Source organism: Pleurodeles waltl, chromosome 6 (assembly GCF_031143425.1).
Source record: "Pleurodeles waltl isolate 20211129_DDA chromosome 6, aPleWal1.hap1.20221129, whole genome shotgun sequence".
In the NCBI taxonomy this organism is placed as follows: Eukaryota; Metazoa; Chordata; class Amphibia; order Caudata; family Salamandridae; genus Pleurodeles; species Pleurodeles waltl.
Window position 1 is genome coordinate 212,806,558 of NC_090445.1, and position 22,287 is coordinate 212,828,844.

Below are 22,287 nucleotides of genomic sequence, written 5' to 3' on the forward strand. Positions count from 1 at the left end.
GAGAGAGCGAGAGAGTCATACAGAGAGAGACACGAGGAGACGGATGAAGGGATGTATCTGCAGGTATAGCTGCAGTAACGCTATACTTTCTCGTCATGTAAGAAAAGTACATCTACTGCCCACCCACTGGTAAGTTTCTCTTCAAATGGACACGGAGATACGTTGCTAGGGATCAGCATCTGTGTTGACTGCCTGATGACATTCAAGGTAAACGTATATTTCTTGGGAGAATGATTCATTCGCACTGCTGTTGCTTAAGGCTCCCAAACCTTGTGTTCTCAGAATTTAGGCGACTGTGATGAGAGTCAAAATGAGACAATCCAATTAGAAGTTCATGATATGTACATTTGAATTGAATGTGTGAATAACTCCGGCAAAAACCTGGAGGTGTGCAATTTTTAATGTCGAGTCCTGAACAGAATAAAATATGTTTTTATTTGTAAAGGTACAAAAGAGGGCGTCATCAAAACATTACAAGGCGCTAGAAACTTTTGCACACTCTTGCACAGACAACGCAGGTGGAGCGGAGCTTTAGTCCAGTTTTTCAATGTAGTAGCTCATGGTGAAATAAAACAAAAAAAGTTAGGTACCTACCCAGGTATGCCTCAGAAGCCACCGAAGATGCAAAGAGTTCGTGTTATAAACAAACCATCCAGAAGTCCAGAGAACAATAGGCTCCCTTAGCTTATAACGCTAGCACCTGCTGCATTACACATAGTCACCTATGTATATTATTAATTATTTACAATAACCTCCTCCTTCTTTTTTCCGACTGGTTGTAAAGGCTTTCCGACTTTCACAGCGGCTCAAATGTTGGCATCTAGCAGTGAGACTCCTCTTTCCAGATGGCAGGCACATTTAGAAATGTTTTATATGTTTTCTCCGTTTTGAAGGTCATTTAATGCCGATCACTGGAAGATTAGCCAGTTCAGTCTCTTCCTCCTTTATAGTAAGCGTCCCTCCGATGTTTCCAACACCGTACACGTGCCCTGCTGCCCTCTACAAGCCAGCAATGTTTCCAAAGAATAATCTACTGTGCACAACTATCCATTGGGTGATGGCATCAAGGGAAGCTAGAGTGGCATGAGGGCAGCCCTGTGGGATCTATAATTTAATTCTCCCACTCCTTAGCCTCCAGGAAGAAAATGAAAGTGGAACAAATAATAACAAACGGTTCTGAAACTAGGAACAAATGTAATTTTTCTTCAAACGTGAGTGACATACAATGTGGCAACAGCCTCTCTCTCTCTCGCTCCGTCCCCTTGTCCGTTCTAAAAACTGTTCTCTATACAGGTGGGGTGCACGTAGGTCCCACTTTCGCCCTAACCCCACCCACTCATCCGCAAAAATAAATTTTGTAAACACGCTTTTACCACAGAGAAAAGCGTGACTAAGTGCAGTCTTCCCCCTTTTTTGGGAGGCCCCTGTTCCCGCTCCTTTGGCCATCTCAGAGTGATCCCATCACAGGCATGAAAAGTCTTCTAAGATGATGGGTTATGTCCTTCTAAGAGAGAAGCCGCTGGTGGCCAACTGGTAGGCTCACTGGGATCCAAAACATCTTTTTAAAGTATTTAACACAAAAAATAGGACAAAATGTACAAAAAAACTGGAGTCCATTCACGGTGATGGCCTCACTCGCCTCCAACATGTGCCACCCTGCAAAGGTGGACTCAATTTTGAGCTGTGTATGAAAAAGGAGAGGCCTGTGGGTCATCGATGCAGAGGACGGGGTCAGTTAGAGTCCGAGTCAGAAGAGTCGTCTGAAGAGGAAGAAGAACTGCTACTGCCGCTGGAATCGTTATCATCATCGTCATCGTCATTCTGTGGGACAAAATGGTAACATTAGATGTAAAGAGTACACAAAAGCCTGGCTTCAATGGGTCTTTAATTTGCTTGGATGGCCACTATCCTAAATATATATATATATATATAGAAAGGAAAGGAAAGCCTATGATATGGGTGCATATAGGAAATGTATGGCTTGCTAATGATGTACGATTAGGTTCATAATATGCAAATAGCACATGAAAATTCACTGAAACTTCAGCTATCAAATTGTATAAAAATGACTTGGAATAGCAGTTAGCAGTACACAAGTGATCTATGCAGCTATGGAAATGTATGCTGCAGCGCTAAAGCACAGAACAGAATTCATGGCACTGATATGAATGTAGTCACCACTTTATTTCTTTCCCCTTTTCTCTTCCTTCCCACCAGTGTCAGATCCGGTGGGCAAATTGCACTGTCCTCCCCAATGCCTACCTCGTCACCATCTTCACTGTCATCATCACTGCTGGAGTCAGAGGAGTCTCCTCCGTCCTCTGACGAATCATCCTTATCGTCGTCGTCATCATCATCGTCGTCGTCATCATCATCATCATCGTCCTCATCATCATCATCATCGTCGTCCTCGTCATCATCATCAGATTCCTGAAGAAGGAAGAAAACAAGCACCACTTACATATTTAGCATCTACAATAGGCAGTATGGAAAAAATACAGTGCAACAATGATTTTTGAATACAGGAATCTTCCAAGAATTGACTTGCTTTCTGTGTCTCCAGGAGACAGTGGGTGTATGACATACTTTAAAAATATTTCGTATAAACTTCAATTTGTAGATATGCTTTAGTACGTAGAACTGCAATTGTCTACATTTTACAAGAAGTACGAAAGGATGGTATTAAATAGATATTACCTAAAGGTCAATTAATGGAACCAACACCTTAAGAGGGTACTCACATGACCATCTTAGTTTCCTGCAGCCTGAAGCTATTTATTGCTTTGGTACTGTAGGAAGGTGGCTCTGTATATACTATATCAAAGTGAGATACTGTGTGCACAGAGTCCAGGGGTTCCCCAGAGGCTTAACAGAGGCTAAAGTAGATAAAACTAATGCTCTCTTTGTGGTAGTGTGGCCGAGGAGTTAGGCTTATCAGAGGGTAGTGCAAAGCATTGTTGTAAATACACAGACAATAGAAGAAGCACACACTCAAAGACTTAACTCCAGACTAATGGTTTTTATATAACAAAAATATATTTTCTTAATGTATTTTCCAAACCACAAGATTCAAGTTGCAGGTACGTACTTCAAAAGTTTCGTATTTCACACAGGTATCAACAGTACTTTGTTTGAAATAGGTTAGTAATACAGTTTTTGAACTATTAGCCAGAAGCTGTTTAAAAAATGGACACAGCACAATTTTCTTTTCAGAACAGTTCCTGGGAGGGAAGAAATGTTAGATCTTTTTACAGGTAAGTACAACACTTACAGTTTTAGTCTCCGGACTTTAGGAAGTCCACCAGTTGGGATTTAATTTAACCCCAAACACCCACCACCAGCAACACTGGGCCGGCCAGGTGCAGAGGTCAAAGTTGAGCAAATCTAACGTGGGGTCCTATGGGGATGGGTTACTCGGAATCCAGTTTGCCTGCAGGTAGGTACCCACGACTCGGGGGGCAGACCAGGGGGGATTAGAAGAGCACTGAAGGGGCCACAAGTGAGCACCAAACACACACCCTCAGCGGCACAGGGGCGGCCGGGTGCAGGGTACAAACAGAACGGCGTGTTTTCAATGCTGGTCTATGAGACCATGGGTGTCACTCAGAGGCTGCAGGCGAGGTCTGGGGGGTGGGCTGTCTTGAGCACACCACCGGTTGGACAGGGAGGAGGGCCGCCTGTTGGACGTTGAAGCACCGGGGGTCAGTTTCTCCAAGGCTTGGGGGTTGCAGATGCAGTGTGTTCCTAGGCATCAGATATCTTCGTCCAGAGCTTCGTGGTCAGGGGATCCTTGGGATTCCCTCCGCAGGCATCGTCATGGAGGGGTGGAGAGCTCAAGCCAGGGTGGGCACTTGCTCGCAATCGTCTGGGGACAGTCTCTTGCTGGATGAACCATTTGGACATGGGCATCGGGTGCACAGGGGTCAAGACTCACGCATCCGGAGTGAGGTGGGAGTCCTTAGTTGTAGGTTTTCTCAGGCAGAACCGCTGTCCTCTGGAGTTCTTGGTCCTTTTGGGTGCAGGGCAATCCTCTGGAGTTGGCAGAGGTCCCGGGTCCTGCCGGATGCGTCGCTGGTCTTTTGGAGGTTCTTTGAAGCAGGAGACCGGCCGGTAGGGCTGGGGCCAAAGCAGTTGTCATCTTCCTTCTTCTCTGCTGAGTGTTTCAGCTTAGCAGCCCTTCTTCTTGTAGGTTGCCAGGAAGCTGGTGAGCTGGGTTCAGGGAAACCCTTAATGAAAATGTCACTTACCCAGTGTACATCTGTTCGTGGCATCAGTCGCAGTAGATTCGCATGTTCTGCAATAGCTCGCCATCTGGTGTTGGGCCGGAGTGTTACAAGTTGTTTTTCTTCGAAGAAGTCTTTCGAGTCACGGGACCGAGTGACTCCTCCTTTTGTCTCCATTGCGCATGGGCGTCGACTCTATCCTCGATTGTTTTTCCCCGCAGAGGGTGAGGTAGGAGTTGAATTGTAGTAATAGTGCCCATGCAATGGAGTGACTAAGTATGCACCTATTTAAGGTTGAGATGATACATATATAAATAATTGAAGGTAACTTCCAAACTGCTACAGGCTCCCGGGGAGGCGGGTGGGCACATGCGAATCTACTGCGACTGATGCCACGAACAGATGTACACTGGGTAAGTGACATTTTCAGTTCGATGGCATCTGTCGCTGTAGATACGCATGTTCTGCATAGACTAGTAAGCAGTTATTTCCCCAAAAGCGGTGGATCAGCCTGTAGGAGTGGAAGTAGTCTGAAATAATGTCCTTAATACGGCTTGACCTACTGTGGCTTGTTGTGCGGATAACACGTCTACACAGTAGTGCTTGGTGAATGTGTGAGGCGTAGACCATGTGGCTGCCTTACATATTTCTTGCATTGGGATGTTTCCTAGAAAGGCCATGGTAGCACCTTTCTTTCTGGTTGAGTGTGCCCTTGGTGTAATGGGCAGCTGTCGTTTAGCTTTAAGGTAGCAGATTTGGATGCATTTAACTATCCATCTGGCTATACCTTGTTTTGAAATTGGGTTTCCTGCGTGAGGTTTTTGAAATGCAACAAAGAGTTGTTTAGTCTTTCTGATGTTTTTTGTTCTGTCAATGTAATACATTAATGCCCTTTTGACATCTAATGTATGTAGTGCCCTTTCAGCTACGGTATCTGGCTGTGGAAAGAACACTGGAAGTTCCACTGTTTGATTTAGATGGAACGGTGAAATAACCTTTGGCAAAAATTTAGGATTGGTCCTTAGGACGACTTTATTTTTGTGTAGTTGTATAAAAGGTTCCTGTATTGTAAACGCCTGAATCTCGCTTACTCTTCTTAGGGAAGTAATGGCGATGAGAAATGCCACCTTCCAGGTTAGGAACTGTATGTCGCAGGGGTGCATGGGTTCAAAAGGTGGACCCATAAGTCTAGTTAGGACAACATTTAGGTTCCATGAAGGAACAGGTGGTGTTCTTGGTGGTATAATTCTCCTAAGGCCCTCCATGAATGCTTTAATGACTGGTATCCTATATAGGGAAGTTGAATAGGTAGTTTGCAGGTATGCAGATATTGCTGCAAGGTGAATCTTAATGGAAGAGAAAGCTAGGTTAGATTTTTGTAAGTGAAGCAAGTAACCCACTACCTGTTCTGGAGTTGTGTGTAATGGTTGTATTTGATTAATATGGCAGTAGCAAACAAACCTCTTCCATTTACTTGCATAGCAGTGCCTGGTGGATGGCCTTCTGGCTTGTTTTATGACTTCCATACATTCTTGGGTAAGTTGTAAGTGCCCGAATTCTAGGATTTCAGGAGCCAGATTGCTAGATTCAGCGATGCTGGATCTGGGTGTCTGATCTTTTGGTTGTGCTGTGTCAACAGATCTGGCCTGTTGGGCAATTTGATGCAGGGTACCACTGATAGGTCTAGCAGCGTTGTGTACCAGGGTTGCCTTGCCCAAGTTGGTGCTATCAATATGAGTTTGAGTTTGCTTTGACTGAGTTTGCTTACCAGGTAAGGAAGGAGAGGGAGAGGAGGAAAAGCGTAAGCAAATATCCCTGACCAGTTCATCCATAGGGCATTGCCTTGGGATTGTTTGTGTGGGTATCTGGATGCGAAGTTTTGGCATTTTGCGTTCTCCCTTGTCGCAAACAAGTCTATCTGAGGTGTTCCCCAGAGTTTGAAATAAGTGTTCAGAATTTGGGGGTGAATTTCCCATTCCTGGACCTGTTGGTGATCTCGAGAGAGATTGTCTGCGAGTTGATTTTGTATCCCTGGTATAAACTGTGCAATTAGGCGAATTTGGTTGTGAATTGCCCAATGCCAAATTTGTTGTGCTAGCAGGCTTAACTGCGTGGAGTGCGTCCCCCCCCTGCTTGTTTAGATAATACATTGTTGTCATGTTGTCTGTTTTGACGAGAATGTATTTGTGAACTATTATTGGTTGGAAAGCTTTTAGTGCTTGAAAAACTGCTAGAAGTTCTAGGTGATTGATATGCAGTTTTGTTTGATGTACGTTCCATTGTCCTTGTATGCTGTGTTGATCGAGGTGTGCTCCCCACCCTGTCATGGAAGCATCTGTTGTTATTACGTATTGTGGCACTGGGTCTTGGAAAGGCCGCCCCTTGTGTAAATTTATGTTGTTCCACCACAGAAGCGAGAGGTAAGTTTGGCGGTCTATTGACACCAGATCTAGAAGGTGACCCTGTGCTTGAGACCACTGTGATGCTAGGCATTGTTGTAAGGGCCTCATGTGCAGTCTTGCGTTTGGGACAATGGCTATGCATGATGACATCATGCCTAGGAGTTGTAATACCATCTTTGCTTGTATTTTTTGTGTTGGATACATGCGTTGTATGATGGTGTTGAAATTTTGAATTCTTTGTGGACTTGGAGTGGCTACTCCTTTTGATGTGTCTATTATGGCTCCCAGGTATTGTTGTACCTTGCGTGGCAGAATTTTGGATTTTGTGAAATTGACGGTTGTAAGGAAATGCCTCCTTGGCATGGTTGCCCCCTGACTTTTTGCCTTTGCTGATGCTATGTTTACAATTGAAAGTGTGCTGAGGCCTGCTAACCAGGCCCCAGCACCAGTGTTCTTTCCCTAACCTGTACTTTTGTATCCACAATTGGCAGACCCTGGCATCCAGATAAGTCCCTTGTAACTGGTACTTCTAGTACCAAGGGCCCTGATGCCAAGGAAGGTCTCTAAGGGCTGCAGCATGTCTTATGCCACCCTGGAGACCTCTCACTCAGCACAGACACACTGCTTGCCAGCTTGTGTGTGCTAGTGAGGACAAAACGAGTAAGTCGACATGGCACTCCCCTCAGGGTGCCATGCCAGCCTCTCACTGCCTATGCAGTATAGGTAAGACACCCCTCTAGCAGGCCTTACAGCCCTAAGGCAGGGTGCACTATACCATAGGTGAGGGTACCAGTGCATGAGCATGGTACCCCTACAGTGTCTAAACAAAACCTTAGACATTGTAAGTGCAGGGTAGCCATAAGAGTATATGGTCTGGGAGTCTGTCAAGCACGAACTCCACAGCACCATAATGGCTACACTGAAAACTGGGAAGTTTGGTATCAAACTTCTCAGCACAATAAATGCACACTGATGCCAGTGTACATTTTATTGTAAAATACACCACAGAGGGCACCTTAGAGGTGCCCCCTGAAACTTAACCGACTGTCTGTGTAGGCTGACTAGTTCCAGCAGCCTGCCACACCAGAGACATGTTGCTGGCCCCATGGGGAGAGTGCCTTTGTCACTCTGAGGCCAGTAACAAAGCCTGCACTGGGTGGAGATGCTAACACCTCCCCCAGGCAGGATCTGTGACACCTGGCGGTGAGCCTCAAAGGCTCACCCCTTTGTCACAGCCCAGCAGGGCACTCCAGCTTAGTGGAGTTGCCCGCCCCCTCCGGCCACGGCCCCCACTTTTGGCGGCAAGGCTGGAGGGAACAAAGAAAGCAACAAGGAGGAGTCACTGGCCAGTCAGGACAGCCCCTAAGGTGTCCTGAGCTGAAGTGACTCTAACTTTTAGAAATCCTCCATCTTGCAGATGGAGGATTCCCCCAATAGGGTTAGGATTGTGACCCCCTCCCCTTGGGAGGAGGCACAAAGAGGGTGTACCCACCCTCAGGGCTGGTAGCCATTGGCTACTAACCCCCCAGACCTAAACACGCCCTTAAATTTAGTATTTAAGGGCTACCCTGAACCCTAGAAAATTAGATTCCTGCAACTACAAGAAGAAGGACTGCCTAGCTGAAAACCCCTGCAGAGGAAGACCAGAAGACGACAACTGCCTTGGCTCCAGAAACTCACCGGCCTGTCTCCTGCCTTCCAAAGATCCTGCTCCAGCGACGCCTTCCAAAGGGACCAGCGACCTCGACATCCTCTGAGGACTGCCCCTGCTTCGAAAAGACAAGAAACTCCCGAGGACAGCGGACCTGCTCCAAGAAAAGCTGCAACTTTGTTTCCAGCAGCTTTAAAGAACCCTGCAAGCTCCCCGCAAGAAGCGTGAGACTTGCAACACTGCACCCGGCGACCCCGACTCGGCTGGTGGCGATCCAACACCTCAGGAGGGACCCCAGGACTACTCTAAGACTGTGAGTACAAAAACCTGTCCCCCCTGAGCCCCCACAGCGCCGCCTGCAGAGGGAATCCCGAGGCTTCCCCTGACCGCGACTCTTTGAATCCTAAGTCCCGACACCTGGGAGAGACCCTGCACCCGCAGCCCCCAGGACCTGAAGGACCGGACTTTCACTGGAGGAGTGACCCCCAGGAGTCCCTCTCCCTTGATCAAGTGGAGGTTTCCCCGAGGAACCCCCCCCTTGCCTGCCTGCAGCGCTGAAGAGATCCCGAGATCTCTCATAGACTAACATTGCGAACCCGACGCTTGTTTCTACACTGCACCCGGCCGCCCCCGCGCTGCTGAGGGTGAAATTTCTGTGTGGACTTGTGTCCCCCCCGGTGCCCTACAAAACCCCCCTGGTCTGCCCTCCGAAGACGCGGGTACTTACCTGCAAGCAGACCGGAACCGGGGCACCCCCTTCTCTCCATTCTAGCCTATGTGTTTTGGGCACCACTTTGAACTCTGCACCTGACCGGCCCTGAGCTGCTGGTGTGGTGACTTTGGGGTTGCTCTGAACCCCCAACGGTGGGCTACCTTGGACCAAGAACTGAACCCTGTAAGTGTCTTACTTACCTGGTAAAACTAACAAATACTTACCTCCCCTAGGAACTGTGAAAATTGCACTAAGTGTCCACTTTTGAAACAGCTATTTGTCAATAACTTGAAAAGTATACATGCAATTTTTATGATTTAAAGTTCCTGAAGTACTTACCTGCAATACCTTTTGAATGAGATATTACATGTAGAATTTGAACCTGTGGTTCTTAAAATAAACTAAGAAAAGATATTTTTCTATACAAAAACCTATTGGCTGGATTTGTCTCTGAGTGTGTGTACCTCATTTATTGTCTATGTGTATGTACAACAAATGCTTAACACTACTCCTTGGATAAGCCTACTGCTCGACCACACTACCACAAAATAGAGCATTAGTATTATCTATTTTTACCACTATTTTACCTCTAAGGGGAACCCTTGGACTCTGTGCATGCTATTCCTTACTTTGAAATAGCACATACAGAGCCAACTTCCTACAACGGTGAACCCTAGTTTGAAGAGGGTTTGTATGATATGATTTGTGTGATTTGAGCACTCTATTAACGAATGGGCCTTGATTAGCCAGTCGTCTAGATATGGGAACACATGTATCTGCTGCCTTCTTATGTGTGCTGCGACTACCGCTAGACATTTGGTAAAGACTCTTGGTGCGGTTGTTAATCCGAAAGGCAGTACCTTGAATTGGTAATGTATTCCTTTGAATACAAACCTTAGGTATTTCCTGTGCGATGGGTGTATTGGTATATGGAAATAAGCATCCTTGAGGTCTAAAGTTGCCATGTAGTCGTGCAGCTTTAGCAATGGCAGTACTTCTTGTAGTGTGACCATGTGGAAGTGGTCTGATTTGATGAAAGTGTTCACTACTCTGAGGTCTAGGATTGGTCTCAGTGTTTTGTCCTTCTTTGGTATCAGAAAGTACAGTGAGTAAACTCCTGTGTTTATTTGTGTGTTTGGCACTAATTCGATTGCATTCTTTTGCAATAGTGCCTGCACTTCTATCTCCAGGAGATTGGAATGGTGTGTTGTTAAATTTTGTGCTTTTGGTGGTATGTTTGGAGGGAATTGTAGAAATTCTATGCAATAACCATGTTGGATAATTGCTAGAACCCAAGTGTCTGTAGTGATTTTCTCCCATGCTCTGTAATAATGACCTATTCGTCCCCCCACTGGTGTTGTGTGGAGGGGGTGAGTGACATGTGAGTCACTGTTTAGTAGTAGGGGTTTTGGGGCTTTGGAATCTTCCTCTATTTCTAGGGAATTGCCCTCCTCTATATTGTCCCCGAAAACCTCCTCTATACTGTCCTTGGTAACTGGACGGTGTGGCTTGTGAGGTGCTGGCTTGTGTGCTTTGACCCCGAAACCCCCCTCGAAAGGGCGTTTTACGGAATGAGCTGTAATTTCCTCTGCTCTGCGGGGAGTAGAGTGCGCCCATGGCTTTGGCAGTGTCCGTATCTTTCTTGAGCTTCTCAATTGCTGTGTCCACTTCTGGACCGAACAGTTCTTTTTCATTAAAAGGCATATTGAGAACTGCTTGTTGAATCTCTGGTTTAAATCCAGACGTTCGGAGCCATGCATGCCTTCTGATAGTTACAGATGTATTAATTGTCCGTGCAGCTGTATCTGCAGCGTCCATGGAGGAGCGGATCTGGTTGTTGGAGATGGCCTGTCCCTCCTCAACCACTTGTTTTGCCCTATTTTGTAAGTCCTTGGGCAGATGTTCAATGAGATGTTGCATCTCGTCCCAGTGGGCTCTGTCATAGCGCGCAAGTAGTGCCTGGGAGTTCGCGATGCGCCACTGGTTTGCAGCTTGTGCTGCGACTCTTTTACCAGCTGCATCAAACTTGCGGCTTTCTTTATCTGGGGGTGGTGCATCTCCAGATGTGTGAGAGTTGGCCCTTTTCCTAGCTGCTCCTACAACGACAGAGTCTGGTGGCAGCTGTGAAGTGATGAAAACCGGGTCCGTAGGAGGCGGCTTATACTTTTTTTCTACCCTTGGTGTGATTGCCCTACTTTTAACCGGCTCCTTAAAGATGTCTTTTGCGTGGCGGAGCATACCAGGGAGCATAGGCAGGCTTTGGTATGAGCTGTGGGTGGAGGAGAGTGTGTTGAATAAGAAATCATCCTCGACCTGTTCTGAGTGGAGGCTTACGTGGTGAAATTGTGCTGCTCTAGCCACCACTTGAGAGTACGCGGTGCTGTCTTCTGGTGGAGATGGCTTCGCAGGGTATGCCTCCGGACTGTTATCTGACACTGGGGCGTATAGGTCCCATGCGTCCTGATCTTGGTCACCCTGGCTCATGGTGGTGTGAGCTGGGGAGTGTGATGGAGTTTGTGTTGGTGAAACGTCAATCACGGGCGGAGGTGAGGGTGGTGGTGTAACTCTTTTCACCACTTTTGGTTGTGGTGTTTGTTCCGTCTGGAACTCCAACCTCCTCTTTCTCCTAATGGGGGGAAGGGTGCTTATTTTTCCTGTCCCCTGCTGAATGAAGATACGCTTTTGCGTATGGTCCACATCAGTTGCTTGTAGCTCTTCCTCAAACCTATGCTTCTGCATTTGGGAGGTTAGCGAGTGCTCTTCTGTATAAGAGCCTGAAGCTGGGTCGCTTGCAGTTTGTTTCGGCATCGAAACTTTGTCTGCGATTTTTTTCGGCTCCGAGGTGACTTTTTTCCTTTTCGGGGCCGAAACCTCTCGGCGTCGATCTGTTTCTGTGCCGCTGTCTCGGCGTCGAGCCGTGTCCACACCGGCATCACGGTGTCGAGGCTTGTCTCCAGCACTTTCTCGGTCCCGAGAAGGCTGCGTGCCGGTGTCTCGACCGGAGTCGGACGATCTCGGCACTGTTTGGGCCTTTTTCGGTGCCGATGGTCGGTCACCGAATTTATGGGTCGAGCCATGGCCTGGTGGCAGTGGCGTCCCCTGGGCCTTGTAAATGTTTCTCTGTGTGGCTTTCGACGTCTTACTCACGGTTTGTGTATCGTCGAATCCTTCGGAGTCGGAGTCTTGGATCGAGAAGGTACCTTCCTCTTCTTGTTCCTCGAACTCCCGTTGGGCTGTCGGTGCGGACGCCATCTGAAGTCTTCTGGCTCGACGGTCTCGGAGTGTTTTTCGGGACCGGAACGCACGACAGGCCTCGCAGGTGTCTTCGCTGTGCTCAGGTGACAGGCACAGGTTGCAGACCAAGTGTTGGTCTGTGTAGGGGTATTTATTGTGGCATTTGGGGCAGAAACGAAACGGGGTCCGTTCCATCGGCGTTCTTCAGCACGCGGTCGGGCCGACTAGGCCCAGACGGAGGATCGAAAAAACTACCCCGAAGGGCACCGGAGCTCTTCGATCTTCGATTCGGTGTTGAATGTAAGTACGCCGATCCCGAACGCAACAATACCGACGAAAAATCTTCCGAAATTAGCTAATTCTCCGTTCCGAAACTCGGAGCGACAGGAACACGTCCGAACCCGATGGCGGAAAAAAAACAATCGAGGATAGAGTCGACGCCCATGCGCAATGGAGACAAAAGGAGGAGTCACTCGGTCCCGTGACTCGAAAGACTTCTTCGAAGAAAAACAACTTGTAACACTCCGGCCCAACACCAGATGGCGAGCTATTGCAGAACATGCGTATCTACAGCGACAGATGCCATCGAACATACAAGATTTTGGGTGTTACAGGGGTCAGAGGGCATTAGCCAATGGCTACTGTCCCTGAGGGTGACTGGGAGGTGGGGGGGGCGTAACTGCAACAAGTGCCAGTTTCCTACACAATCCCCCTCTAGTCCACAGGCCAGGAGACTCAGCCAAACCTGGGAGAGTCTTCCTAATCTGTCAGGCGAGGAAGAGTAGGGAAACAGGCTGTTGGTTGCAGGGCCTGCTCTGCCTTACATCCTCCTGTCTAGGTCATTCCCTCTGGGGAATTGAACTACCTCAACAGTGACAGGACCCAATCGGTATTGCTTCTTTTCTGTGTTTTTAGTGTCTTCACCCATCCTTTTTATCTTGGGGCTAGAGGTATCCACCTCTGCTAATCCTATCTTAGCCAGGGTCATCCCCAGCTTACTCAAAGAGGTTACCCACAGCTGGAGTGACCACACCATGACCAACATGGTCAGGGGGCCTATCTTGCTATTTGGCATGGGGTCAGACCACCATGCCAAAGACAATGCAGCCATAAAAGCTAACACCCAGCACAGGCCACTGACAGCTATCAGTGCCCAGAACCACACCTTTAGCTCTTCGCCAACAAGGGAAGGGGCTACTTTACAGGCTTCTTTGGGTTCAGAGTGCCTGTCTGCTGTGGTAGAGTGGGGGGTTGCTACTTTTGTAGTAAACACCTTCCTTCCACTCTCTCTCCTGTTAGCTGAGAAGCCATCCACTCATGCTTAACAGTTGCCTGACTAGTCAGGACCTCTTGTGGGTCAGGTTGGACTTTACCAGTGCCACTTTTGGAGTGCTCCCCTACTGGAGCAGAATGTCCCTAGCTTACTGGAACCTTGGCTAAAGGTTGTCCACATTTCCTGCAATTTTATATCCTTTTTCTTTTCTAGGGCCTATCTTTAGACACTACAGGAGCAGTACCTCCAGAATCCTTGGGGGAGGGCTGGTACTGGACCAGCTCCTCTTTTGGGCCCTGACTAACCCCTGGACAGTCATTTCCAAGGAGACAATCAAGGAGGAGGTCTGTACTAACACCCTTCTCCAGCTAAACGTTCCACCCACTTCTAGGGGCACTAAAGCCACAGGCCTATTAGTCACTGTAGGAAAATGGCTCCCTGTTGCAGTTACCCCCCACTTTTTGCTGATACTGATGCTGACTTGACTGAGAAGTGTGCTGGGACCCTGCTAACCAGGCCCCAGCACCGGTGCTTTTTTCTCTAAAAATGTCCACAATTGGCACACCCCTGGCACACAAGTCCCTTGTAAAAGGTACCAGTGGTACCAAGGGCCCTGTGACCAGGGAAGGTCCCTAAGGGCTGCAGCATATGTTGTGCCACGCTAAGGAACCCCTCACCTAACACATGCACACTGCCTTTTTCTCCCCACCAACACACATAATCTACAATGGCAAAGTCAACATGGCATCCCCCTCAGGATGCCATGCCTACAAAATACTGCCTGTGGCATAGGTAAGTCACTCCTCTAGCAGGCCTTACAGCCCTAAGGCAGGGTGCACTCTACCACAGGTGAGGGCATAGCTGCATGAGCAATATGCCCCTACAGTGTCTAAGTCTATTCTTAGACATTGTAAGTACAGTGTGGCCATATTAAGTGTATGGTCTGGGAGTTTGTCAAAAACAAACTCCACAGCTCCATAATGGTTACACTGAATACTGGGAAGTTTGGTATCAAACTTCTCAGAATAATAAACCCACACTGATGCCAGTGTTGGATTTATTATAAAATGCACACAGAGGGCATCTTAGAGATGCCCCCTGTATTTTACCCAATCCTTTAGTGCAGGACTGACTAGTCTGTGCCAGCCTGCTGCTGAGAGACGAGTTTCTGACCCCCTGGGGTGAGAGCCTTTGTGCTCTCTGAGGCCAGAAACAAAGCCTGCACTGGGTGGAGATGCTTAACACCTCCCCCCTGCAGGAACTGTAACACCTAGCAGTGAGCCTCAAAGGCTCAAGCTTTGTGTTGCAATGCCCCAGGGCACTCCAGCTAGTACAGATGCCCGCCCCCTGGACACAGCCCCCACTTTTGGCGGCAAGTCCAGGGGAGATAATGAGAAAAACAAGGAGGAGTCATCCACCAGTCAGGACAGCCCCTAAGGTGTCCTGAGCTGACGTGACCCCTGCTTTGGTTACCATCTTGGTTTTGGAGGATTCCCCCAATAGGAATAGGGATGTGCCCCCCTCCCCACAAGGAGGAGGCACAAAGAGGGTGTAGCCACCCTGAAGGACAGTAGCCATTGGCTACTGCCCTCCCAGACCTAAACACACCCCTAAATTCAATATTTAGGGTCTCCCCAGATCCCAGGAAATCAGATTCCTGCAACCTGAATAAAGAAGGACTGCTGACCTACAAGCCTGCAGAGAAGGAGGAAGACGACAACTGCTTTGGCCCCAGCCCTACCGGCCTGTCTCCAACTTCGAAAACCTGCTCCAGCGACGCATCCGACAGGGACCAGTGACCTCTGAAGCCTCAGAGGACTGCCCTGGACTACAGGACCAAGAAACTCCTGTGAACAGCGGTCCTGTTCAAAACCAGCTACTTCTCTGCAACAAAGAAGCAACTTCTAAAGACTTCACGTTTCCCGCTGGAAGCGTGAGACTCTACACTCTGCACCCGATGCCCCCGGCTCGGCCTGCAGAAAACCATCACCTCAGGGAGGACTCCCCGGCGACTGCGAGCCCGTGAGTAACTAGAGATGACCCCCCTGAGCCCCCACAGCGACGCCTGCAGAGAGAATCCAGGGGCTCCCCCTGACCGCGACTGCCTGTAACAAGGGACCCGACGCCTGGAACCAACACTGCACCCGCAGCCCCCAGGACCTGAAGGAACCGAACTCCGATGCAGGAGTGACCCCCAGGTGACCCTCTGCCTTGCCCAGGTGGTGGCTGTCCCGAGAAGCCCCCGTGCCTGCCTGCACCGCTAGAGTGACCCCAGGGTCCCTCCATTGAAACCTATACAAAACCCGACGCCTGCTTTGCACACTGCACCCGGCCGCCCCTGTGCCGCTAAGGGTGTGTTTTGTGTGCCTACTTGTGTCCCCCCCAGTGCTCTACAAAACACCCCTGGTCTGCCCCCGAGGACGCAGGTACTTACCTGCTGGCAGACTGGAACCGGAGCACCCCTGTTCTCCATAGGTGCCTATGTGTTTTGGGTACCTCTTTGATCTCTGCACCTGACCGGCCCTGAGCCGCTGGTGTGGTAACTTCGGGGTTGCCTTGAACCCCCAACGGTAGGCTGCCTATGCCCCAGGACTGAGACTTGTAAGTGTTTTACTTACCTCCTAATCTAACCTTTACTTACCTCCCCCAGGAACTGTTAATTTTTGCACCATGTCCACTTTAAAAATAGCTTATTGCCATTTTTTACAAAGACTGTACATGATATTCTTTTCATTCAAAGTTCCTAAAGTATCTAAGTGAAGTACCTTACATTTAAAGTGTTTGATGTAAATCTTGAACCTGTGGTTCTTAAAATAAACTACTACTGTGTACAACAAATGCTTAACACTACCCTCTGATAAGCCTACTGCTCGACCACACTACCACAAAGAGAGCATTAGAATTATCTAATTTTGCCACTATCTTACCTCTAAGGGGAACCCTTGGCCTCTGTGCACACTATTTCTTACTTTGAAATAGTATATACAAAGCCAACTTCCTACAGTGACCTTTTCTGGACTAACCTTACTCTGGCAGTCTCACCTGGGATGAACTGGTTTGACAGCACCAGCCTGTCATGCACAATAGTGTGACTGGCACAAGTGTCTCTCAGGACAGTGGCTGGAATTCCATTCACCAGTAGGTGGTGGAAGTGTCTACTCCCCTCTGAAATCTCCAGCTCACCTGTTGGGCTCAATTTCCAGTTGAAGGCTATGAGGACCTTCTCATCTGAGGAGTCATCTCCAGTGGCTACACTGGTTACCCCTGGGGTTTTGCTAGGGTGTTTGTTTTTGGGACAAGAAGTGTCCTTGGTGTGGTGCCCTGTCTCTCTAGTGGCATCCCAGTTCTTACCATGGTACCTACTTTTGTTTTGGGATGTGTCTTGGGGCCCATCCACCTGCACAGAGTTTTGGGGGCCTACTGAGGAATCTTTTTCTTTATTTCTAGGAGTGTCACCCACTTTCTCCTGGGGAGGCTTTGTAACCCCTTTCTTTTGGTCACCGCCAGTGGAAGCCTTGGTGACCCTACTCTTGACCCAGTGGTCTGCCTTCTTTCCCAATTCTTGGGGAGAAAATGGACCTAGGTCTACCAGACATTGATGCAACTTTTCATTGAAGCAGTTTCTTAAAAATGTGTTCTTTCATAAACAAGTTATAAAGCCCATCATAGTCAAGCACTTCATTTTCAGTTACCCAACCATCCAGTGTTTTCACTGAGTAGTCTATAAAATCAACCCAGGACTGGCTCGAGGTTTTGTGAGCCCCCCTGAACCTAATTCTATACTCCTCAGTGGTGAATTCAAAGCCCTCAATCAGGGTAGCCTTCATGTGGTCATAGGATTCAACATATGACACCAGTGAGGGTGAGGAGCCTATCCATGCACTCACTAGTAAACAGTTCCCAAAGGAGAGCTCCAGACTGAGATGTTTTTAATCTTCTGGTTCCACAGGCCCCGGAAAGGCTATGAACCACTTGGTGATGTGATCACCATCCTCATATTTGGGGACACTCCCGTTAGGGATTTTAGGGGTGTCAGAATACTCTGTCCCTAGCTCTTAAATTGTTGCCACCATTAATGGGTGCTTAACACATTTCTGTTCTCTCACTTTCTATAGCCAGGAGCTGTTTCTCCAAGCCGAATTTTGGCCATCCTTGCCGAGGGTGTGTTGATCATTTATTGCCTGTGTGTGTACAACAAATGCTTAAAACTACCCTCTGATAAGCCTACTGCTCGACCACACTACCACAAAATAGAGTATTAGAATTATCTAATTTCGCCACTATCTTACCTCTAAGGGGAACCCTTGGACTCTGTGCACACTATCGCTTACTTTGAGATAGTATATACAGAGCCAACTTTCTACAATAAGGCAAATAGAATTGAAGTCTTGCTAAAGTACTGACAAAGTTTAAAGTGTGCCATACACGTACTTTGAAGGGAGTTAGCCTTTGCTATAGTTCCTCTACTTGGTCAGAAAAACATCAGTGATCTGCAGCATTGTTAAAAAGTAAGATAAGGAGCAATGCATCTCAATAGAATAGCCGTGGTAGACAATTCTTGTATAGTGCAAAAACTATCAATTGTAACACACTTCAAAATGAAGCAGAGGCGGCATGTACTAGACTCTCCTTGTACCCACTCAAACAAAATATGCCTGGGCCCTCTCAACACCTAAACCAAGTGATATACTTACCGACTTGGACTGTACAGCAGCCTTTTTGGGGTTCGGGCCACGCATTTTGGCTGTGCTCTTCCTTTTCAGCTGGTAAAGAACAAATAGAGTAACATGAGAGTAGTATTTAAATTAAACTGAGGGAAAGTCAGTCGACCTCTCTATTTACTGAATAGAAAGATGGGAGTGCCCACCATCAATTTGCTGATTATTTATTTACTGCTGAAAATAAGACCCCCTCTCCCACATTTTCAGGGGGGCCACTCACAGGCCACTAAAGATAAAAACAATACCTGGTCCTGTACCATAGAAAAATTAAACCAATAAATGCCATCAACAGTCACCATTGGCAATAATCTGAACATTCAGGATTAATCAGACAAAATGAAAGCAATGAGCATACCAGCTATTTCACGACTCAACTCAATCTGTTGAATGAAACAGATCCAATACCAAATGGTTTTGAGGTGCAGGACACGACCAATACTTAAAAGGACATGCATGATTTATAAGTTGCGGTGGGCTAACCGATCTCCATTAATTTATTATTTGTACTTACATTTGATAGGTGCTCTTTGTATGTTGCTCTCTCTTGGGGAGATAAGCTCTGCAGGAAAAAAACAAACTGCCGTTAGAATCATGGTATCTTAGTTTCACTAGTGACATGCCTATTGAGATGATACTCATAGGCACTGCCTGTCATGCCCCACCTCACCTTGATCCATACTTCTAGCTGCATCTTGTATTGCCGTTGCTGCTCCTCAGCCATTTTCTTGTAGTGGTCTTTCTGTGCTTGGGAGACGCGCTGCCATCGGCTGCCGATCTCTACCATGCGCTCCTTCAGCGGAAGATGGTTCAGCTCTCCATTGGACAGTAGCTCCTGGGAGAACTTCTGATATCCATTCCTGCAGCGGGACAGAGAGGAGTAAAGTACACCCAGAAGTTATTTTGAATCTCTGATGCCAGGTAGCGCACTTTGTTTTCTAGGAGGGATAGAGCCATTCCAATATTGCCTCTATACTGCATTTTTTTTTATCCTGAGCAAAGAGCCTTTGTCCCTTGTCTTCAAATTATGTATCTCCAATATAACAAAAGAAAGGAAAAAAGGGAAACTGTCATAGAGCTAGGAAGAGACATTATGACAGGCAGATTTATAGGTCGGGAGGCCTAAGGGGCGCAGACATGAAGAGAAATAGAGGGCCACATGTACAAAGCTAATGGTCCAAATTGCTATTTCAGGCCATTAAGACATGCAATATAGGCTTTTCTGACATACAAAGCCCTTTAAGGAATTGCAATTTGTGATCCCCTGAAGAGGAAATCGGAAATAGGGATTATCTATTTGTGATTCCTATTCAGATGTACAAAGCACTTCCTAAATGTGAATTGGACATCTAGGAAATGCAATTACCATCGACTTCAAGTTGATGGTAACCATGTGCAATTTTTAAAAAAGCAACCAAAAATGTTTTTTTTAAAGTGCAATAGAGCACACACATGCCCCTTGGGCATATGTGTGCTCTACATGTGCACCAATATTTTTAGGGTGCATCAAGGAGGGCCCTTTTTCCCATAGCCATCCCTGGTTTTGGGAAACAGGAAATCTATATTTGGGAAATGCAAAACCGGCCCATTGTCTCAATTGCATGTGATTTCTTACTTGCGATATCCTAATAACGATATCTAATTAGTAGGAGTTGCTGTAAGGAAACTGGTATCCTTGTACATAGCATCTTGCATTTCCTAAATAGCGATTTCTATGAAGTTGCTATTTAGGAAATGCAAAATTGGCATTTTAGTACATCTGGCCCATTGATACATAGATGACTGAAAGGCAAAGAGGCAAATATGGAAAGTTACTTTTTGGTGAAAGAAAGATTAAAATAAATGCTCATTTAATGGTTGAATATTAGCAAATGACTAGAACTCACACAGGCGCTTTCTTAGGCTCGCCTTCGAATTTCATTTTCCTGGCAGCGTTAGCTGACATTGGTGTAGACCTCATGTCACTCAGCTCCCTCTGTTGAAAAGGGGTTAAAATGGGAAGAACAGAAAGTCAGGGAAAGCAAGGAGGTAGTTCAAAAGAGCACGACACAAAACTCAGACACAGAGGTTTACAGCACTCAGACTACCTCTGTAATCGTGGTCTATAGACCTTCAGAGGCCACACTCTCCAGCTAATTGTTTCCTGCCTTCTCATGAAACTACAGCCCCTGCTCTAAATACAGAAGCTTTACAATACACTGCGTCTAAGCTCAGGAACCCTCCACTTTTTATTTTTACATGTAATAGAAGATCTGCACCAATAGTTAGGCCAGTGGAGATGAGCTGTACAATCTCTTCTATACAGATGCAGGACAATTACAATGCATAATATCCAGACGAACAAGTTACTTACCTTATCAGGTAGAGACTGTGTAGGAAGTTGGCTCTGTATGTGCTATTTCAAAGTAAGGAATAGCATGCACAGAGTCCAAGGGTTCCCCTTAGAGGTAAAATAGTGGTAAAAATAGATAATACTAATGCTCTATTTTGTGGTAGTGTGGTCGAGCAGTAGGCTTATCCAAGGAGTAGTGTTAAGCATTTGTTGTACATACACATAGACAATAAATGAGGTACACACACTCAGAGACAAATCCAGCCAATAGGTTTTGTTATAGAAAAATATCTTTTCTTAGTTTATTTTAAGAACCACAGGTTCAAATTTAACATGTAATATCTTGTTTGAAAGGTATTGCAGGTAAGTACATTAGGAACTTTGAATCATTTCAATTGCATGCATACTTTTCAAGTTATTGACAAATAGCTACTTTAAAAGTGGACACTTAGTGCAATTTTCACAGTTCCTGGGGGAGGTAAGTTTTTGTTAGTTTTACCAGGTAAGTAAGACACTTACAGGGTTCAGTTCTTGGTCCAAGGTAGCCCACCGTTGGGGGTTCAGAGCAACCCCAAAGTCACCACACCAGAAGCTCAGGGCCGGTCAGGTGCAGAGTTCAAAGTGGTGCCCAAAACGCATAGGCTAGAATGGAGAGAAGGGGGTGCCCCGGTTCCGGTCTGCTTGCAGGTAAGTACCCGCGTCTTCGGAGGGCAGACCAGGGGGGTTTTGTAGGGCACCGGGGGGGGACACAAGCCCACACAGAAATTTCACCCTCAGCAGCGCGGGGGCGGCCGGGTGCAGTGTAGAAACAAGCGTCGGGTTTGCAATGTTAGTCTATGAGAGATCAACGGATCTCTTCAGCGCTGCAGGCAGGCAAGGGGGGGCTTCCTCGGGGAAACCTCCACTTGGGCAAGGGAGAGGGACTCCTGGGGGTCACTTCTCCAGTGAAAGTCCGGTCCTTCAGGTCCTGGGGGCTGCGGGTGCAGGGTCTTTTCCAGGCGTCGGGACTTAGGTTTCAGAGAGTCGCGGTCAGGGGAAGCCTCGGGATTCCCTCTGCAGGCGGCGCTGTGGGGGCTCAGGGGGGACAGGTTTTGGTACTCACAGTCGGAGAGTAGTCCGGGGGTCCTCCCTGAGGTGTTGGTTCTCCACCAGCCGAGTCGGGGTCGCCGGGTGCAGTGTTGCAAGTCTCACGCTTCTTGCGGGGAGATTGCAGGGTCTTTAAAGCTGCTCCTTGAAACAAAGTTGCAGTCTTTTTGGAGCAGGTCCGCTGTCCTCGGGAGTTTCTTGTCTTTTTCGAAGCAGGGCAGTCCTCAGAGGATTCAGAGGTCGCTGGTCCCTTGGAAGGCGTCGCTGGAGCAGAGTTCTTTGGAAGGCAGGAGACAGGCCGGTGAGTTTCTGGAGCCAAGGCAGTTGTCGTCTTCTGGTCTTCCTCTGCAGGGGTTTTCAGCTAGGCAGTCCTTCTTCTTGTAGTTTGCAGGAATCTAATTTTCTAGGGTTCAGGGCAGCCCTTAAATACTAAATTTAAGGGCGTGTTTAGGTCTGGGGGGTTAGTAGCCAATGGCTACTAGCCCTGAGGGTGGGTACACCCTCTTTGTGCCTCCTCCCAAGGGGAGGGGGTCACAATCCTAACCCTATTGGGGGAATCCTCCATCTGCAAGATGGAGGATTTCTAAAAGTTAGAGTCACCTCAGCTCAGGACACCTTAGGGGCTGTCCTGACTGGCCAGTGACTCCTCCTTGTTG

General features: G+C 47.5%; 1 protein-coding gene across 8 annotated transcripts in view; it reads right to left on the minus strand.

Annotated features, from left to right (window-relative positions):
- Positions 1-416: 416 nt before the first annotated feature.
- Positions 417-22,287, minus strand: part of UBTF (upstream binding transcription factor) — a 135,796-nt gene continuing 113,925 nt past the window's right edge. For all 8 annotated transcript variants that reach the window (XM_069237876.1, XM_069237878.1, XM_069237880.1 and 5 more), the window contains 6 exons: positions 20,100-20,188; positions 18,884-19,073; positions 18,728-18,775; positions 18,190-18,258; positions 2,263-2,430; positions 417-1,821 (listed from right to left, as the gene is read on the minus strand). In XM_069237876.1, coding sequence (XP_069093977.1) covers positions 1,732-1,821; positions 2,263-2,430; positions 18,190-18,258; positions 18,728-18,775; positions 18,884-19,073; positions 20,100-20,188 — 654 coding nt within the window. In that variant the 3' untranslated portion in view covers positions 417-1,731. The remainder of the gene's footprint in view (positions 1,822-2,262; positions 2,431-18,189; positions 18,259-18,727; positions 18,776-18,883; positions 19,074-20,099; positions 20,189-22,287) is intronic.